A 16,725-nucleotide genomic window follows, 5' to 3' on the forward strand; every position below is an offset into this window, starting at 1 on the left:
GGGCCACCAAAGCAGAGCACATGAACCCAACCACTGGGCCACGGGGCCGGCCCCTCTTAAGTGTGTTTTGACAATGACCAGAGAATGTGATGTGAAGTACAGAACTGTGCTCCTCAAATCCTTTGTGGAAAAAGGCAAAATATAAATTTTTAATGGATAAATAAACAGACAAATATCTTTAAATTTTCACAACAATTTTCTTCTGCATAGTTTCTGCTTAATTTAGCATCCTGTTTTCTGACATATCAACAAGTACACGTTGGCAATAACATGCTTGATGAAAAGACTTGACAACTGGAGCTTTGTTAAATTCAAGAATGACAGTTTTAGCCTACAAGGATTTGCAAGCCAAGAACTGCTGTTGGAACATGCAAAATCAAATGTGGGACAGAGAAAATATCAAGGTTTTCTTACATGAGGCTGGTATCTCTAATAACTGTAGAAATTTAACAAATCTGTTATTCCCTTTGTCTTCTTCACCTAATAGAAACCTGGGCATCTCACGACTGCCTCACTTTTTTCATAGTCTGCTCAAGTGGTGACTTATTCTTATCCTCAAAGGAAAAGTACCACAGGGCCTGGCAGAAGAATAGACATCGTTTTCCTCCTCATTGCTTTGTCCAAACATTTCTCCCTTGTCCCTTTAAAATCCCAGCTGCTTTGAAATGTCTGCCATCAGCCAGTACAACCTGCAACCTTTCCTCCTTGCTGTAGTCATGTTCCGATCTCCTTGCCACTCATCGTATACTGAAGATTTCAGCATATTTTAGCAACTTTATCTCAACTCTCATGTAGAGGATCCATTCATATCCTTATCTCTCAGTTTCTTTACTGTTTCCTCAATTCTGACAATCTTCTCCTCTACTCCACCTTAGTAATCCATTCCCATCGTCATATTCCAGGCCTTATCATTACCATCAACTGTACCTCTTCAAAAATATTGATTTCAAACATCACTCTCTGCTTTCTAACTCCTTTCTTTATGTCTCTTACTTAGATTCCATGGTCCATTAGGATAAGCACTGACCTGCACATTCCCTCAACTACTTTGCTCTTATCTTCCTCTGTTGGACTTGCCAGGCAAAACCCTTAATTTGTTTAAACTCTACTCTTCTCTTATTCCATGTCTGTGCCTGAATTGAAGTGTCTGGGAGAAAATTCACAACTAAGTTGACTAGTCCTATTTTTAATTTATGATCCCAAATCTCAAAGAACCCTCAGCTCTCTCACTCTGCAATAGAACGTTTTACACTTTCTCTCCTTTAACCTCCAATACTCCCTCCTCCCTTTACTCTCCTGTCACAGCCTTGCTTCTAACTCACTGAGAAGGTATAAACAATCCAAGAGAACACTATATTTTCATCATTCAATCTATCAATCTGTATACATCTTCATCGAATTAATTTCATCCACTTATTCCACAAATATTTTTGAGTACCAACTATGTACAGGGGCTATTCTGGGCATGAAGATACAGCAGTGAACAAAATAGATAAACTTCCTAAGAAGTTTATGCTCTAAGAAGATTATGTTCTAGTGAAGACAGAAAGTGAACAAATAAATAAATAAAAGGTCCAGAGTTGATAAGAACTAAGGTAAAAAACAAACAAACAAAAAACAAGGCAGGGGATATAGGGTGATGAAGGATGTATTTGAGAAAGATGGTCAGGAAAGATCTCTCTGATAAACTAAGATGGGACACAACTGCCGGATCTGAGGGAGGAGTGTTCCAGGCAGGGAAATAGCAATTACAAAGGCCCTCAGCTATAAGTGAGGTTTGAAGCAGTCGAGTGACAGCAAGGAAGCCAGTTTAGTCAAAGCAAAGTGACAGACAAGGAGAGTGGTAGGTGATGACAGAGGCTCCACATGACCAGGAGCTGGGTCATGACGAGCCATGTTGACCACGGGAAGGACTTGGTATTTTAGTATGACAGAGATCAGACACAATTGGAAGGTTTTGAGAGAAGAATAACATGATCTTAGTTAAGTTTTAAAAGGATACCCTGACTCTTGTAGGGATGAGGATGATGGAAAGAGTAAAAGCAGGGAGACCCAATAAGAGTTTACAGCAGTTATCTCTATGAGAGGTGATGGAGGTTTGGGCCCAGGTGGTAGTGATGGAGGTGAGTAGTGGAAGGATATATTTAAGGAAAAGCCAGTAGTATTTGAAGGTGGACTGGCTATGGGGGAAGAGAAAGAGAAGTGCAAAGTCTGACTGCAAGTTTTTCAGCCTGAGAAATAGGAAGAATACAATTGCCATTTACTGAGGTGGCAAAGACTGGAGAAGGTTCAGCAAGATGCTAATAACATCTTGGCCCTGTCCATTGTACTGAACTCACCTACCAGTCATCCCCTTTTACTGAAGCTCACTAGGCATCTAGTTGATCTTCAAAGAAACCAAAATCATTTCTATTTCTGGGCCTTTCCATTTTGTACTTGATAGTCTTTTGTCTTGAATGTTCTTCTCCCAGATCTTTCAGAGTGAGTTTGGACCCGATGGAGAGGAGAACAGAAGGGACAGCTACACAGAGGAGGTGACAGTTCAGAGGTGGAGGCTGTGGTAAGCATTGGACATGGTGGGGTGGGACAGAAGGGAGAGGTACTTTGGAAGAACCAATATCCTATTTTACTTTTAACCGTGACTAGCATAATGCTAATCGTGCTCTGATCAGTGTAAGAAGACAAACTCTAATAACACATTTCAATCAAATAAGCTTGGTTTTGAAAATTGTGAAACTCAATTTTCAATAGTTCTGTTAATAGCCACCTCCTACTCCCTACAGACTCTAAGACATTGAGAAGGCAAAAGGGAGAAAAGTAGAGCTTTTCAATGGAGGAGGAGCCCAAGGATTGGAATAGAATTTAGAAAAGATAAGAAAGGCTCTGAGAAGCTCAACCCAGAAAGACAGACACTGGTATTTCAGAACCTGAAACATCTGTAAGTCAGGTAGATTCAGAACAGAGCAGCTCCTCCAAGAGGTTACCTCTGCTCCTTCATTCATAGATTCTAAAATCTAAGCCTTCATTCTCATAGATGCCAAAAATTCTTTCACAGGAAACAGTCTTTCATTTTACAGTGAATGAAACAGGCTTAAAATATTCCTGGGAGAGATATCAAGCTGAACAAAGTTTATACAAAAGATTTGGCTTATGCCAGACTCTCACTAGAAACAGATTTGGCTTAACATAGGGAGAGAAAAGATGGAAGAGAACATGGTATATAAGGTAGGAAGGACTTTATATCTTTACGCACCTCTTTCTCCTGTTTCCTTTATCTCTGTATTTCACCTTGAGATTAAGAGTATATGGGGGTAACCCTGATTTAATACCTCTTATCCTTAAAAAGATCTCATCTCTCATTTCCTCACCCCTCTTCCTGCTTCCCAAGCATATCTCTGCTCCTCTCCGCAGAAAACCTCTCCAGAGTTGTCTCTGCAGTCTTTCTCCACTTCCTCCCTCCGCCCTCCGTCCCCTGCCCCAACATATTTATCATTGCAATCCAATCTGGCTTCATCCCAAGAACTCTTCCAAAACTGTTCTTACAGAAGAGATCAGTGGCCTCCCTAGAGGAGCCACTTGGAGCCAAACTATTAGCTACTTTTCTGATCTCGTCTTATCCTGTCAGCAGCATTTGATATCATATTTGATCACTCCTTTCTTGAAATAAAATCGATTATTCCACATCACCATTCTTGTCTGACTTTTCTTCTACTTTAAAGGCTACAGAAGTATCGTAATGCTCCCTAACTAGTCTCCCTGCTTGGATTCTTACCCTTTGCAATCATTCCCTCTGCATACAGCAGCCAGAGTGCCATCTTTAAAATGTAAATCAGACCCTGTCACTCTGCAACTTAAATGCCTTTGTTGAGATGCCATTGTGCTTAGAATAAATGCAAGCTCTTTACCATGGACCATAAAACTCAGGATGGCTTGGCCTCACCCTCTTGATCTGATGTCATTTCTCTCTCTACACAGGCCATTCAACTCCTGACTAGGCTCCAAGGCCTTTGCACTCACTTCTCCCTCTCTTCCACTAGACCTTCCTACTTTACTCGGAGAGTAACTGAGGGGCCTTCCCTGGCCACTCCATCAGAAGTAGCTACACACATACACATACAAACACAATATGAATTATATCACTTTAATCTCTTTATAACATTTACAAACATCTATGTTATCATTTAATTACTAATTCATTATTTGATTCTTCCGCCAGAACATAAGCTCTATGACAGAAAGGGTTTTGTTCATTTTCTATACATAAGTATTCCCAGCATTATTTACCAATGCCTGGTATATAACAATTTGTTGAATGAGTGAATGAGGGATGGAGCTAGTATTTGAATACAAAAGGTTAGCAGCTTAAAAAAAAATCCCTGGTACTACAGCTTTGGTTAGAAGAGAGTAGAATTGGTGAGTCAGTATTCCTCCTCCCATTTAGGTCTATATGACATTTTGTCATGTTATTGACACTATAGTGGAGGATGTCTGTCCCACTGGCAGAGCTAAGTACCCAGATCTTCTAGAGCCTGCATGGAAAGAAGCTTGTGATTTCCAAACTGTGAGCCACTAATGGTTACTATACCATTTATTTAAGATTGCATTCTCCCAAGGTAAAGGAAGACTGTTCCAAGAGATTGATAGAGCCTTTATAGCTGCTAAAGTGGAGGCCTGTTCTTCAAACAGCATGGCTTTCTTTAATTTCTGTGATCAGTGTTGTGTATCAAACACAGCCAGAGAAGAGATTAAATGAGAATAAAATGATGAAAATTAGAAAATAACAGTGAGAATTGGAGTCTACTACACAGTGCCAGAGAAGGGGCTGTGAGACCTCGGTAAGCAGAGAATTCTAGGCGTGCAACTGTGAGCTCTCTGCTTTGTCTCTGTGCCCATCAGAAGGCAGTTTAAGAGAAAGACCTTGCGGGGTCCCTGCTCCCATACTGACGAATGAGGTGACTTCAACACCAGCATAGTCAGATCCTTGCAAAAAGGAAACTGACAGCCTGTGAGAAAAAAAGGAATATAATGTTAGCCTCCCAAATTCTCTTTTCAGGTTCACGTTGTCAAGGCTGGAAGAAAGTAAACAGACATTATAAATCTTTATAAGTATCACAGCCACATTTTTAAAAGATGTGAAATATAAAAAAATAAGAGTTAGGAACATATCCACCGTTGTAACACAACTTTCATTAGCATTTTGGTTCATTTCCTTTCAGCTTTTTAAACTGTCTATATTTATTTACATATTTCAAATACAAAAATATAATTTTATTTCTTACAGTTTTCACTAAAAAATACCATAAAATTTTATGGGTTCCTAATATTCATAAGCAGAATGTAAAACAGCTTCCTAATGGTCCAGTGTCATTAATGCCTAATTTCTTTCAATTTGTTACTAATATAAACCATTCTGTAAAGTACATCCTTGGTTGTACTTTTTAAGAAAATGCAGTTTGAATCCTGGCTCTACCAGTCAGAGTCCTTTATAAAGCCACTTACCCTGTCTGAGGATTACGTCAATTTCTTCACGGATAAAATGGAGATAATCACTGCTAACCTGCAGTATTCCTATTGTAAGGATTAAATGAGGATATATGTGAAATCTCTTGGCCCATGGTAGATGTTCAGTGTCTTCCCTGAAAGGATTTGTAAAAGTAAGGCATTTCCTAGTCTTCTATTTCTAATTTTCTAAGTCTTCCCATAAAAATTACTGCAAATGAAGCAAACTAAATTTAGAAGTATTAGGATTTATGAGATCATTCCAGCAACAGTAAGAAAAAAATGCCTAATACACATGAAATATGGTTTTATTTATCTTGTTTTCCAAAAGCAGAAAACAACTTCATTAAAATCCTAAACCGTATCCAACACAATCTTCTTGCTCGATGGTACTCAGAGGGGAATTGATGCCTGTTTGACACCTGCCTTCACCTTATTTGCAAACTGGGATAAGAGCTGTACTAATTTGGTTAAACTCTGGGGAGATTTTAAGACCATTTCTTATATTTATTAATTACTGTTGACCACCAAGGTCACAACTGAGTTGCTATGGACCTGGGTGTCAGCCATGTCCTGTATACATTCAAATTCTAATAGAAATGTAAAAAACCACATCATTTCTTTTCAGTGCCTTTTGGTAACTTTTACATGGTCAAGGCAGTACTTTTCAAAATGCTTTTAAAATTATGAAGAAGGCATGAAAACAATAAAATTTAGTTTTCACTTTATATTTCTTTCAGTTGAACAGCAATGACTCAGTTGCACAATTCCCAAACCATCTGAAGTGAGGGGCAGAACAACGTATACTTTCAGAGGCCCTAAGATAGCTCCTTGATATTGAAACTAAGTGATTATCTATTAGTTGTAAAACTGAGTAATCAGATATTCAAGAAGCTTATGAGTTTGTAACCTATCAAATGACAAAAAGGAAAAATACCCCTGGAAATACTAAGCATTTTAATTAGATCTTGGGGTTGAATCCCTTATTGAGGGTAGCTTTGAATAGGCAGAAACGTGGACACTCTTGGAAGCTTTAGTTTCTTGCCTGTTCTTTCTAAGATAATTAAGACCTTCAGATACCTTGGTTAATATCGCTGAAGAATGCTAAAAATTCCTTAAAAAAAAAGAAATAGGCTATAGCAATAAAAAGGCTATTAAATGACCCCAAAAGTAATATAATCACGCTCTGGGGCTGGAATTAGAAAGAAGGAGATGCTAGAGATCTTAATGATTTAAGGTTTGAAAAACATTCCATCCTTGATTTTGCTCCACAGGAGTATCCTTCCTTGACGTGAAAGTCTAGATTTGCCTCCCTTGCTAAGGAAGCATCTTAACACAAGTGAACCCCAGAGCTTCACTTTTCTGAAGAGACTAGATGCTTCCAGAAATCAGGAATTAAAGCATGTCAGCTCAGTCCTTCTCAGTGTCTTATTCTTTACATTGTTGTGCACATCCTCAATGCACTCCCATCAGTGTGTCCTTAAGTCCCTTCTGGGTTAAATGGCCCAGAGTGTAAACGTTCCATGAATGAGTAATTGAGTAGATATGCACACATTCCCTGCTGATGTCCTAGCATTGCTACCTCTCTGATACTGTCCAGGACTGTCAGGGTTCAGAGAAGGCAGCGGAAAGATGACCATGCACTGGGCTGGTCTCTGATCTTGTGTCACTGGGATGGTCTAATCCCATTCCTGAATGTCTGGCCATTATTCACTGGCCTTTTCCACACAGCTGTTGAACCCCATGATGTGTCCCCATCTACAGCTGCTGGTACCCTCATCTAGTTGGATCTCTAGTGCAGTTAGCATCTGGCAATGGCTCTGGCGCATGGCTACTTTATCTTCACTGTGGAGACCACGCTTCCGTGGGTTACTCAAGCTTCTCTTGAACCCAGAGGCCAATATGGGAAGAACAGGAAAGGAAGGAAAAGATCTGAGAGAGAGCTGAACTTACACTGAATATTTACCATGAAGAAATTCTTTTAAACTAAAAAAGACTCAAACTGGAAAAAACGAAGATATCTTTTACTGGAAACTATAAGTATTTTTCCCCCCAGATATCTAGTGGTACCAGTCTCAGGAAGAATTTTAATTGTCAAATAAATAGAGAATATCTTAAAATTTTTTTACAGATATAAATGTGATGGGTAAATTTTGGCACTCATCCACATTCGCTTTCATAAAAATATGTCAAAATTTTTTAAATGAGGATGATAATCTTGGATCTGCATTGATTTATCAATAAAAGAAATCATTCACAGCTTATAGTACTTTATGAGGTATGTCCCACCTTGAAACTGATCACTACACCAAAGTGTGTCCTGATGCTATGATGGAGAAACAGTTCTAGGCTATTCTGATCTCAAAATCTCAAAGAAAAATCCTCCCAGTGACAGTTAGTATGTTGTGGGGAAAAAAACCATTGTAGATATAAATATCAACTTGATGCATTTTTCAGACTTCTAGAGTAGATAAGATTGAGTAGCTTTAACTGGATTTATCCTGTGATATTGACACTTGCAGCAGAGAGGAAATTGGGACTCCATACACATAGCCACATCTGGGGCCATCACTGCATCCCCTTAATCTACCATTAAGAAAAAAAGCAAAGAGATTAGCACAAGGAAATGTGTGTATTTTGTATATTATGCACTTCCCAGTTATTCCTCTTTTCATCTGTTAGTGGACATTATATGCTGAGACTTATTGAACTAAGGTTTTAACAGCATTTGGAAAAGAAATATGTTGCTTGTATTCTCTGCACAAAGGGAATGCTATTTACCCTTGTTTCACAGCGTGACTTAGAACTGAACTCAGCATCCCTGTGTCTGTGTGTCAACAAATGCTTTTTCATCCCTTATCAGTTTAGGGAGGAGCAACATCTAGTTTCAGTCCCAGATCTGAGCCACGACCATTCCTGACTTTTTTTTTTGTCTTCTTTTCTATCAGGACCTGGCTGGCATCAATAAATAGAAAGGGCCCAGATTTGGAACTCAAAAGCTCTGGGTTCAAATTCCACATGCTATTGTGTACTTTGGACATGTCGCTTCTCTAAAACTCCCACAAGTAAAACACTCCCATGGGGCTCCTTGTGTTAACATGTGAAAGGAGCTACTACATAGTGTTTAATAATTAAATGTGGGCTCCATTCTTATTAGCATTATGCTCCTTTGCTATTAAAACTACTGAGGTGGCATATGGGATTTGAGAGTGCTTACTTAAAAGGAATAGTTGAAAGAGAAGACAATTCAATATTGAAAATTATTTGGATCTCTTCTAATTAATATCTTCTGAACATAGTCATTCATTTTCGCTCTTTTAGCAAATTAATGATTTTGGAGCTCCATGACTTGCTCTTTTTTAGCCTTCTTTCTCTCCTCTCCTCTTCATACTTTGGATGGATGGATGCAGCTTCGACTACCGTTCAACTTTGCACCATAAAGAAATATAAAAATGAAAATTTAATCAAATGTTTTTCCCTGTTAACACTAAGATTATAGCTTTTCCTCTTCTCACTATGATATGAATCCTAAGTTTGCTCTGAGGCTGATAGGCTGTGCTCCTTCTGGCTCCCTCAACTCTCTTGGTTGTGGTCCCTTGGGCACCAGTCCCCAGCTCTGATCTTCTGACCTTGGGCTCCTCTGAACTTTCCCACTGCCCAGCACTTCTCCTTTGATTACAAGGCCTTTCCAGCTCAGCTCTCTGAGAAGTTTCTAGTCTCTTCCATCTACTAGGGTACCATAACCAAAGCTCTCCCTCTAAGACTTTCTCTGTTTAGGGCTTGTGATGGACCTCCTTTTTCTGCTCCGTAGACTCTACCTGACCACTTTAAATCCAACCACCTACCACTTACACAAGTGCTAGAGGGTTAAATGTGGTAACTTGAGTGGATGATGTCCGTGCAAAGTGTGTTTCCTTTAGGGCAACAGCACACAAGCACGTGCCTATATTCTTAACTGCTCTCTCTCCTCCCCCTCGCCCTTGCTTCAACCTGCCTCTGAATTACGGTGTTTACTTTAAAAAAAAGGCAACAAAATACCTATAAAAGATCTATATAACCAGAGAATGGATAAGCAAGCTGAAATGTGACAGATTCCAGCAGTGTTTCTATCAAAAAAAGAAAACAAATCAAACTGCAACAACTGATTCTCTACAAGAATGTTCAGACTTTAAGTGGCTCTCTGAATGGTAAAGCATAGAAATCAAGCCAAGATTTCACATTCCACCCCGCTACCTTTTTCCACTTGTAGATGTATACTTGTCACAAACTGAACAGAAATATCTCTGTTCCTATTCTAGGAAACCTGCTTAATAGTCCCTATGAAAATCAATGGGTTCCAACTGACAGAATGCTTAAAGAAGTTTCACTTCACTTGACACGGCTTGTTATCCACAAGCTACTTTCCTTAATGTGTTCTGAGACCTCGATCGGGCCCAAAAAGTCTATTTGAGCTAGTGATTTATTATTCTCCTCTCTATCACTGACCAAAGGCGACCTTGCCTGCACTTCTAGAGCACATGCACGAGCAGTTAGAAGTGGCTACAGCAGTGTTGGATGCATATCTTCAACCCAGATTGACCCAGCATCTCTCTTACACGCATCGTAGCAACTGGAAAGTGAATGGTCCATAGTCAGTTTTCTGTGTTCCCAAAGGTTAGGTAGAAAGGGACAAGAGCAGATAATCCTCAGTTAACCTAGTGGTATAAATGCTATTACCTCTATTAGAACTGAGGAATCTGAAAATCTCTTCTAATGGAGATGTTCTGGAGATTCACCTACCGACAATTTGGGAAGGGGCCTGTGTACATTCAGTAATTTATCTAGAGAAACCTTTCAAATTCTCCCGCAACATCATAGTTATATACTCAAATGCTAATCCATAAGAATATAAGGAAATATGAGTAGAAGTTAAAAACTAACTCATAGAATGATTGCAAATCACAATGTGTGGTTCTTCACCTAACATAGAAGAGGATAAAAGGCCAAACTAGCACTTACGGAAAATTTTATAAAACTTAGGGGCATTTACGAGGTGAATGTTTATTAAATCACTCAAGAAAATCCGTTCCAGAAATGTAGAGGTAACTTGATACTATAGTAATTAAAATATGACAAAATTTAGACCTGGAACAGCTCTTACACTGTGAAGCTAGTCACACTGCTCCAATGGTAAGAATCAAAATAAAGCCATAGAGTTGAAGGCATTCCAAATTTAGGAATCACAGGCATCCAAGATGTAATAGGAGGTCGTAGGATCAGAAATCTTTATTTAATGCCAAATTGAATTTTATTGACAACAGTAGTAAAATACACACCCATTTTTAGCGGAAATTTTAAAAGCAATACAAAAACAACAAAATTAATTTTATTCATACGTGAGTGCATAATATGTCTGGTGCTATTCGCTGCTCAGTTTTAATCAAGCTAATGAGAACATCAGAATTGCACAGAATGAACTGGTACTGTTATAATAGATCTGGGTGGACCCATTACAATTAATAATAAGAATATCGTTTAGCATTTATTACATGCTTCCTGAGTGCTGAGAAATATTTTACATAAATAATCTCATTTTAATCTTCATTAGAACGCCATGAGCTAGATATTCTTAAAGCCACTTTACAGACAAAGGAATTGAGATTGAGAGATTTACGTAACTTGTAAAGTCACACAGGTGCTAAGTGGCAGAAGTGATCCTGAACTCCTCATGATCTCCAGAGCCCATGATCTAAGTCTGCAACGGCACAGTCATTCTTGAGGGGAGTCAGAATACCTATGTACTCTGAATTTACACACCAAGATTGGCTCTCAGACTCAAAAATCCTGAATTTGCACACTGAGATTAATTGTTAGACTCAATCCTGAGTATTTCACGAGAGGGCATGGGTTTTACAGTAAGCTGAATGCAATCTTTGCCAAGAGTTGAGCCACACAGCTAGAAATTTCATCTGAATTCTAGAGTTTAAATATTTGTCTCCAAAATTCCAGGGACACTATAAATGATTGGTGAGCACAATTTTCTTAACTCCTAGTCAGTTCTTCTGGAAAATGAGCCATACTCATGGGGCTGAAGCGTGATTATTTAGATACACCCTGAGGGATTTATTTTGAAGGGAGAAAGGTAAAGCGTGTAAATTGCTCCTGAAATAGTGACTCCAGGAATCACCACGTCATTCTCCAAAAGTTACAATTTCATTTAACACAGCAAAATTCCATCCAGGCTGAAGGTTCCCTCTACTTAATCTGTTCAAATTTTGACACTTCCTTGAATCTATTTTTTTTCCTTTGGTGCAATTCTATTTCCAGCATATTCAAAAAGTCATATAACAGCAGTAAAAAGGTTCATCTTGTAAATCACTGGTTGTCGCACTAGCTGTGTCTACCAGAATCCTTTAATGCCCCACAGCCTTTAACCTGAGGAAGGAAGTAGCTTAGTAAATCTTTCTACTCTACTTCATTTTCTTCTCAATATCACATAAAATGGAGATGAGGAAGGGGTCATGCATGAACGTAAAAAGTTAGCCTTGTTTCCTTCACCCTTGACTCTTGTCTTACAAAGTTCATAGGAAAACTTGCACTGATGCCTGCAGGCCAATGAGCTCTTATGTGCAAGGTAATGAGGTATTTATGGGCACTGCCTGTGAGTCTGTAACGGTTTCAAAATAAAACGTTAGAAAATCGGCCACTTTTTCCCAAGAGGCAAGTATAAATGCCACTCCTAGAGATTTGATGACTTCTTCAGTACAAGGATCACTAACACTAAGTGGAAAAAAATAAACAAACAACCCAAAAAGTCCTTCAATTCATTTTCCTCTCTAGTTTACTCTTACTATGTTCAAAGTTTTAATCCTCATTAATGACAAAATGAGAGAAATGGATATTGTTTCTGGAAATGTCCAGGTTTTTTCAGAATAGTAAGAACTTGGTTCAACTATCATTTTCTCTTTTCTAGTACTCCATACATCTATAGTAGAGAATCACTGACGTTTATCATAACACTTAGAAACTGCAAGATCTGGAAATGCTTTCTGAATGGCCAAAAGAAATGCTATGTTGAATAGGATCTGAATGTTGAAGTATGTTTTTTCCTAAAACTTTTTGTTATGAGAATTTTCATATATACTGAAATGTTGAAATATCATCATAGACACTAGTATACTGTCTTAAATTCAATAATTGTTGATTTTTGCTGTATTTTCTTTCACTCTCTCCCTATTTGCACACATGCCCACATACACACACTTTTTGTTGTTGTGTAACTATTGGAATGTAAGTTGCAGACATTATGACCTTTGTTGATATGTATTTTAATGTATTCTAATTCTATGAAATGTAGTCATTTATATATAAAGTACATGGTATTACATCCATTTATAAAATAAATGGTAATTTAAAAATATTTTATTATAATTACATGTTAACTTCCCACAAGGATATTTTATTAGCCAAAATACCCAATTGTCTGTATACGACAATGCATTTTACATTCATTCTCAGTATTAACTCTGTCCTGTACCTGACCACTAATGTGATATGGCTCTCTCCAAAAGAGCTGGTAGTTTAGTCTGTCTCCCCATGGGTACAGTATTTGTCTATCACCCACACAAATGATTGTCTAACAGATTCTCAGTGATGATCTGGGTGTTTTATGGGGGAATAAGTCTCTTATTGCCAGTGTAAATAAAAACCTTCCCAAAATATTAAGCTATGGGAAATTAATATTTATATTTAACAATTAACATTAAGCTTAAAATAGTAAAATATTAAGCTATGAGAAAGGTACTTACTATTGCCACAAAATGACATGTGGGTAAACTGTCCTGAAAAAGTATTTAAACAGATCTTGGGAAAGAGGTTTATCAAAAAATTATCAAATAATTAACTGTAAAAGAGAGAGAAAACCTTTCTTGGACTTAAAAACAAACAGATATGAATTTAATCAATCACATAAACTGGATGAGTTTTCTCATGTTTATTAACTTTCTTGAATGTGATATAAGTGTTACTCATCTTCAGATAAAATATTGAATAGAATACTTTGAAATTCACCTTAGAGATCCTTTCTTATAGATAATATTATGGGTGGAATTGTGTCCCCTCAAAAAGATATGTTGAAGTCATAACTCCTAGTACTACAGAATGTGACCTTATTTGGAAATTGAACTGTTGTTTAGATATATGTAGTTAATTTCAGATGAGGTCATACTGAAGTAGGCTGGGCCCCCAGTCCAATAGGACTGGTGTCCTCATAAGAAGAGGGAAATTTGGACACAGACATGCTTAAGGGGACGATTATATGAGAATGTGTGAGAAGACGGCCATGTGACAAAGGAGGCAGAGCTTAGAGTGATGCATCTACAACAAGGAATGCCAAGCAATTGCTGGAAGTCACCAGAAGCAAGAGAGAGGCATGGAACAAACTTTCCCACAGCATCCTTAGAAGGAATCACCTCTGCCAACACCTTGATTTCAGATTTCTAGCCTTCAGAACTGTAAGAGAATAAATTTCTGTTGCTTTAAGCCTGTTTGTGGTAGTTTATTATGGCAGCCCCAGGTAACTCTCACAGATAGATGATAGATAATAGACTAACTTTCAGACCTCTTAGATTTAGGTCTAGTCATAAAATGAAGACCTGAGGATCTATCCAGCGAAGTAGCATAGAGGGCCCTAAGTTGTTAGTTGAAACACATAAAATTTGGCATTTTTGTAGGGAAAAAATGGTTTAACAGAGGCAATTTTATGTGGCTTGATTTAATAGATAGATTACATAAATAAATCAAGTTTTCTGAAGTCCCCTTCTGCCCTCAAGAGCAGATCCTTGGCTGAATTATTTTCCCTGCATCACTTTCTCTCTATAAATAGATTCTTAGACTTCATTCATTTCATTTAGATCAGGAAATTTCCATCTCCATGACCTATACAGAATGAAACACTGGAGGCAATTGCTCTTTGAGGTTTTGCCTGCAATTGCTCTCGTTTACACATCTCTGTGCATGGTTTATTCCAGCAGACAATCCTGGGAATTCTATCTAATTCATGTTCAAGGCTGAGGTTTCTCCAGGGGATTTTCTCTCATTCCATTTGGCACAACAGTAACTGTGTTTGACAACATCTGCCTTACAGCACTGCTCTGCAGCTCCATCTGTCATTTGGTTCCCATCCACATTCTATTCCTGCCTGTCTTCTGAGGAAGATGTTTCCACAACAGAGGTGGAGAAGAGAAGACAGCAAGGGCAAACAAGAGCTTTACTTTCTCTATGAATATGATTCGTGGACCTGCCTAACGTCTTCACCTATCTCTTATTCCAATCCATCCACAGATTTTTGACATAAACGAGCATTCTCTAAACCAGCCTTTTGTCCTTTGGGACTCTCAGCATTTACAAGTCATTTCTGAATGTTTATTTTTTGGACTTTCATGTATCTTTCAAAGTTTCCTCAACTATGAAACAAAAATAACCACTCACAAATTTTACTGAAATTTTTTTAACCAGCAAGAAAGGATACAACCAAGTTCAAAAACATCTCGTGTGTGACTACTGCTAAACCATGCCAATTTATTTTTATAAAAAGTAGCTATTCAACAGGAAATTCTATTTCATAAAATTTTTAATGATCCTTAATTCAAATAAACTCTGTAATAGGATTTTGATTTAAGAGAAAATTCCAAACCTTACCAATCAAAAGATTCCTCTACATTCTGGGATAACTTAAATCAATGCCTACACCAAACAAGAAATCCAGAACATAGAGTTTATCAGTAGCAATTGCCATTTAAATTATTACCTACTTCAACAAACCATTTTTTTTTTTACTTTGCTATGGCTTTAAACTCTAACAAATTGTTTCGAAATGTCATTCCACTTCTACTCGACTAAAAACCCTGTGCCATTATTCTCGTCTTCATCAAACGAGACTGTAAAATTTCCCTGTGCCAGACAATATATAGACAGCCGGTGACGTTACGCTGCCTTTAGGAAAAAAAATCTTTTGACCTAAGGGAAGTATTATTTGACTTCAAAATTTATGATACTTCTCTTTCAACATACTTTACAACTGGGTTTCTAGAAGTATATATATTTCACATATTTGTTCACACAAAATTTGCGAAAGAAAGGATGTGCTATAAAAGAATATGTTGCCATTATTGACGTTTTATAAGGGGAAATCACCTAAGGACAGAAAGTGCAAGCAGAGCATTACAACGACAAATACTCTCTGGGTGCCGTGAGTATTACCTTGGGCTCTAAATACCTTTGTATTTAGAAATTTCACCTGCTGCATTTCTTGCTCATTGCAGATAAGCCTAAGTAATTTTTGTCCCCTCACCTCTCCTATAAGTATAGGGCAAAAAGAAGAAATCTCAAAACACGATCCTTCCTTCTTGTTCCAACACAAACTTCTTAGATGGCAGGTTCAGTCCTAGAAACATCAGCACTTGCCCAGCTGGCCTTTACTGAAGCAAACCCATCACTGGAAAATCTAGGCATATTTGTATAGCCAAAAGCATGACTGGCGTACAAACCCAGGTTTACCTGCCAGCTCTGCATGTTTTCCTTTCCATACTTCTCCCCACAACCTCATCCGATCTGAGATCCAGTCGCTTTCAGGCACACAGTTTCCATCAGACGCAACCCACTTGATTGCACTTTCACAATCAAGATTCAAATGAGTTCACTGCACATGGCAGCTCTCTGGTCCCTTTGTCCTTTGAATCAGGGCTCCTCCAGGTCACAGATCCCTTAGAGATGCTATTATATAATGAAATAAACTTACTGTTTTCTTTAACACTTTGAGAGCATAAGGCTTCTGGGTCCCCTTCTGTTTGCATCTGTACACAATGGATGTAGCACCCCTTGAGGGGGAAAAAGACAAAAAGAAAATGTTATGCTCTGGACATGAAATAAAAGGGAAAGCTTGAAAATAAGTATCTCTTGCAGTGCCCCTCATAACTGACAAGTGTTTATAAGTTCTACTGCAGGACTTGCCCAAATGTCAAGAGTACTTTTTCTCTTGCAACTGAATATAGCTTGCTCAGAAAAATTCTGGGTTTTCCCATCTGCTCTTTTCTTCCTGCCCCACCCTGATGTAAGTAACAAATCTAGGGCTCTTGCATTCAGTGGCTCTGGAATAAACCAGGTCCTTGGATGAACATAGCTTTTGGAGCACACGAACCTAATTTCAGAATCCCTGAGCTTTCCTAAGGGTATATATCTGGAGTAAAA

The 16,725-nt window shown here is 38.1% G+C and overlaps 1 protein-coding gene across 5 annotated transcripts in view; it reads right to left on the reverse strand.

The window, feature by feature from the left end:
* CAMK4 (calcium/calmodulin dependent protein kinase IV) overlaps positions 1-16,725 on the reverse strand; it is a 235,822-nt gene that overhangs the window by 99,507 nt on the left and 119,590 nt on the right. For 4 of the 5 annotated variants that reach the window (XM_008518812.2, XM_070571306.1, XM_070571305.1 and 1 more), the window contains one exon: positions 16,277-16,355. The exons of the other annotated variant lie outside the window; for it this stretch is intronic. In XM_008518812.2, coding sequence (XP_008517034.1) covers positions 16,277-16,355 — 79 coding nt within the window. The remainder of the gene's footprint in view (positions 1-16,276; positions 16,356-16,725) is intronic. 5 annotated transcript variants of the gene reach the window in all.

This window comes from Equus przewalskii, chromosome 13, assembly GCF_037783145.1.
Source record: "Equus przewalskii isolate Varuska chromosome 13, EquPr2, whole genome shotgun sequence".
In the NCBI taxonomy this organism is placed as follows: domain Eukaryota; kingdom Metazoa; phylum Chordata; class Mammalia; order Perissodactyla; family Equidae; genus Equus; species Equus przewalskii.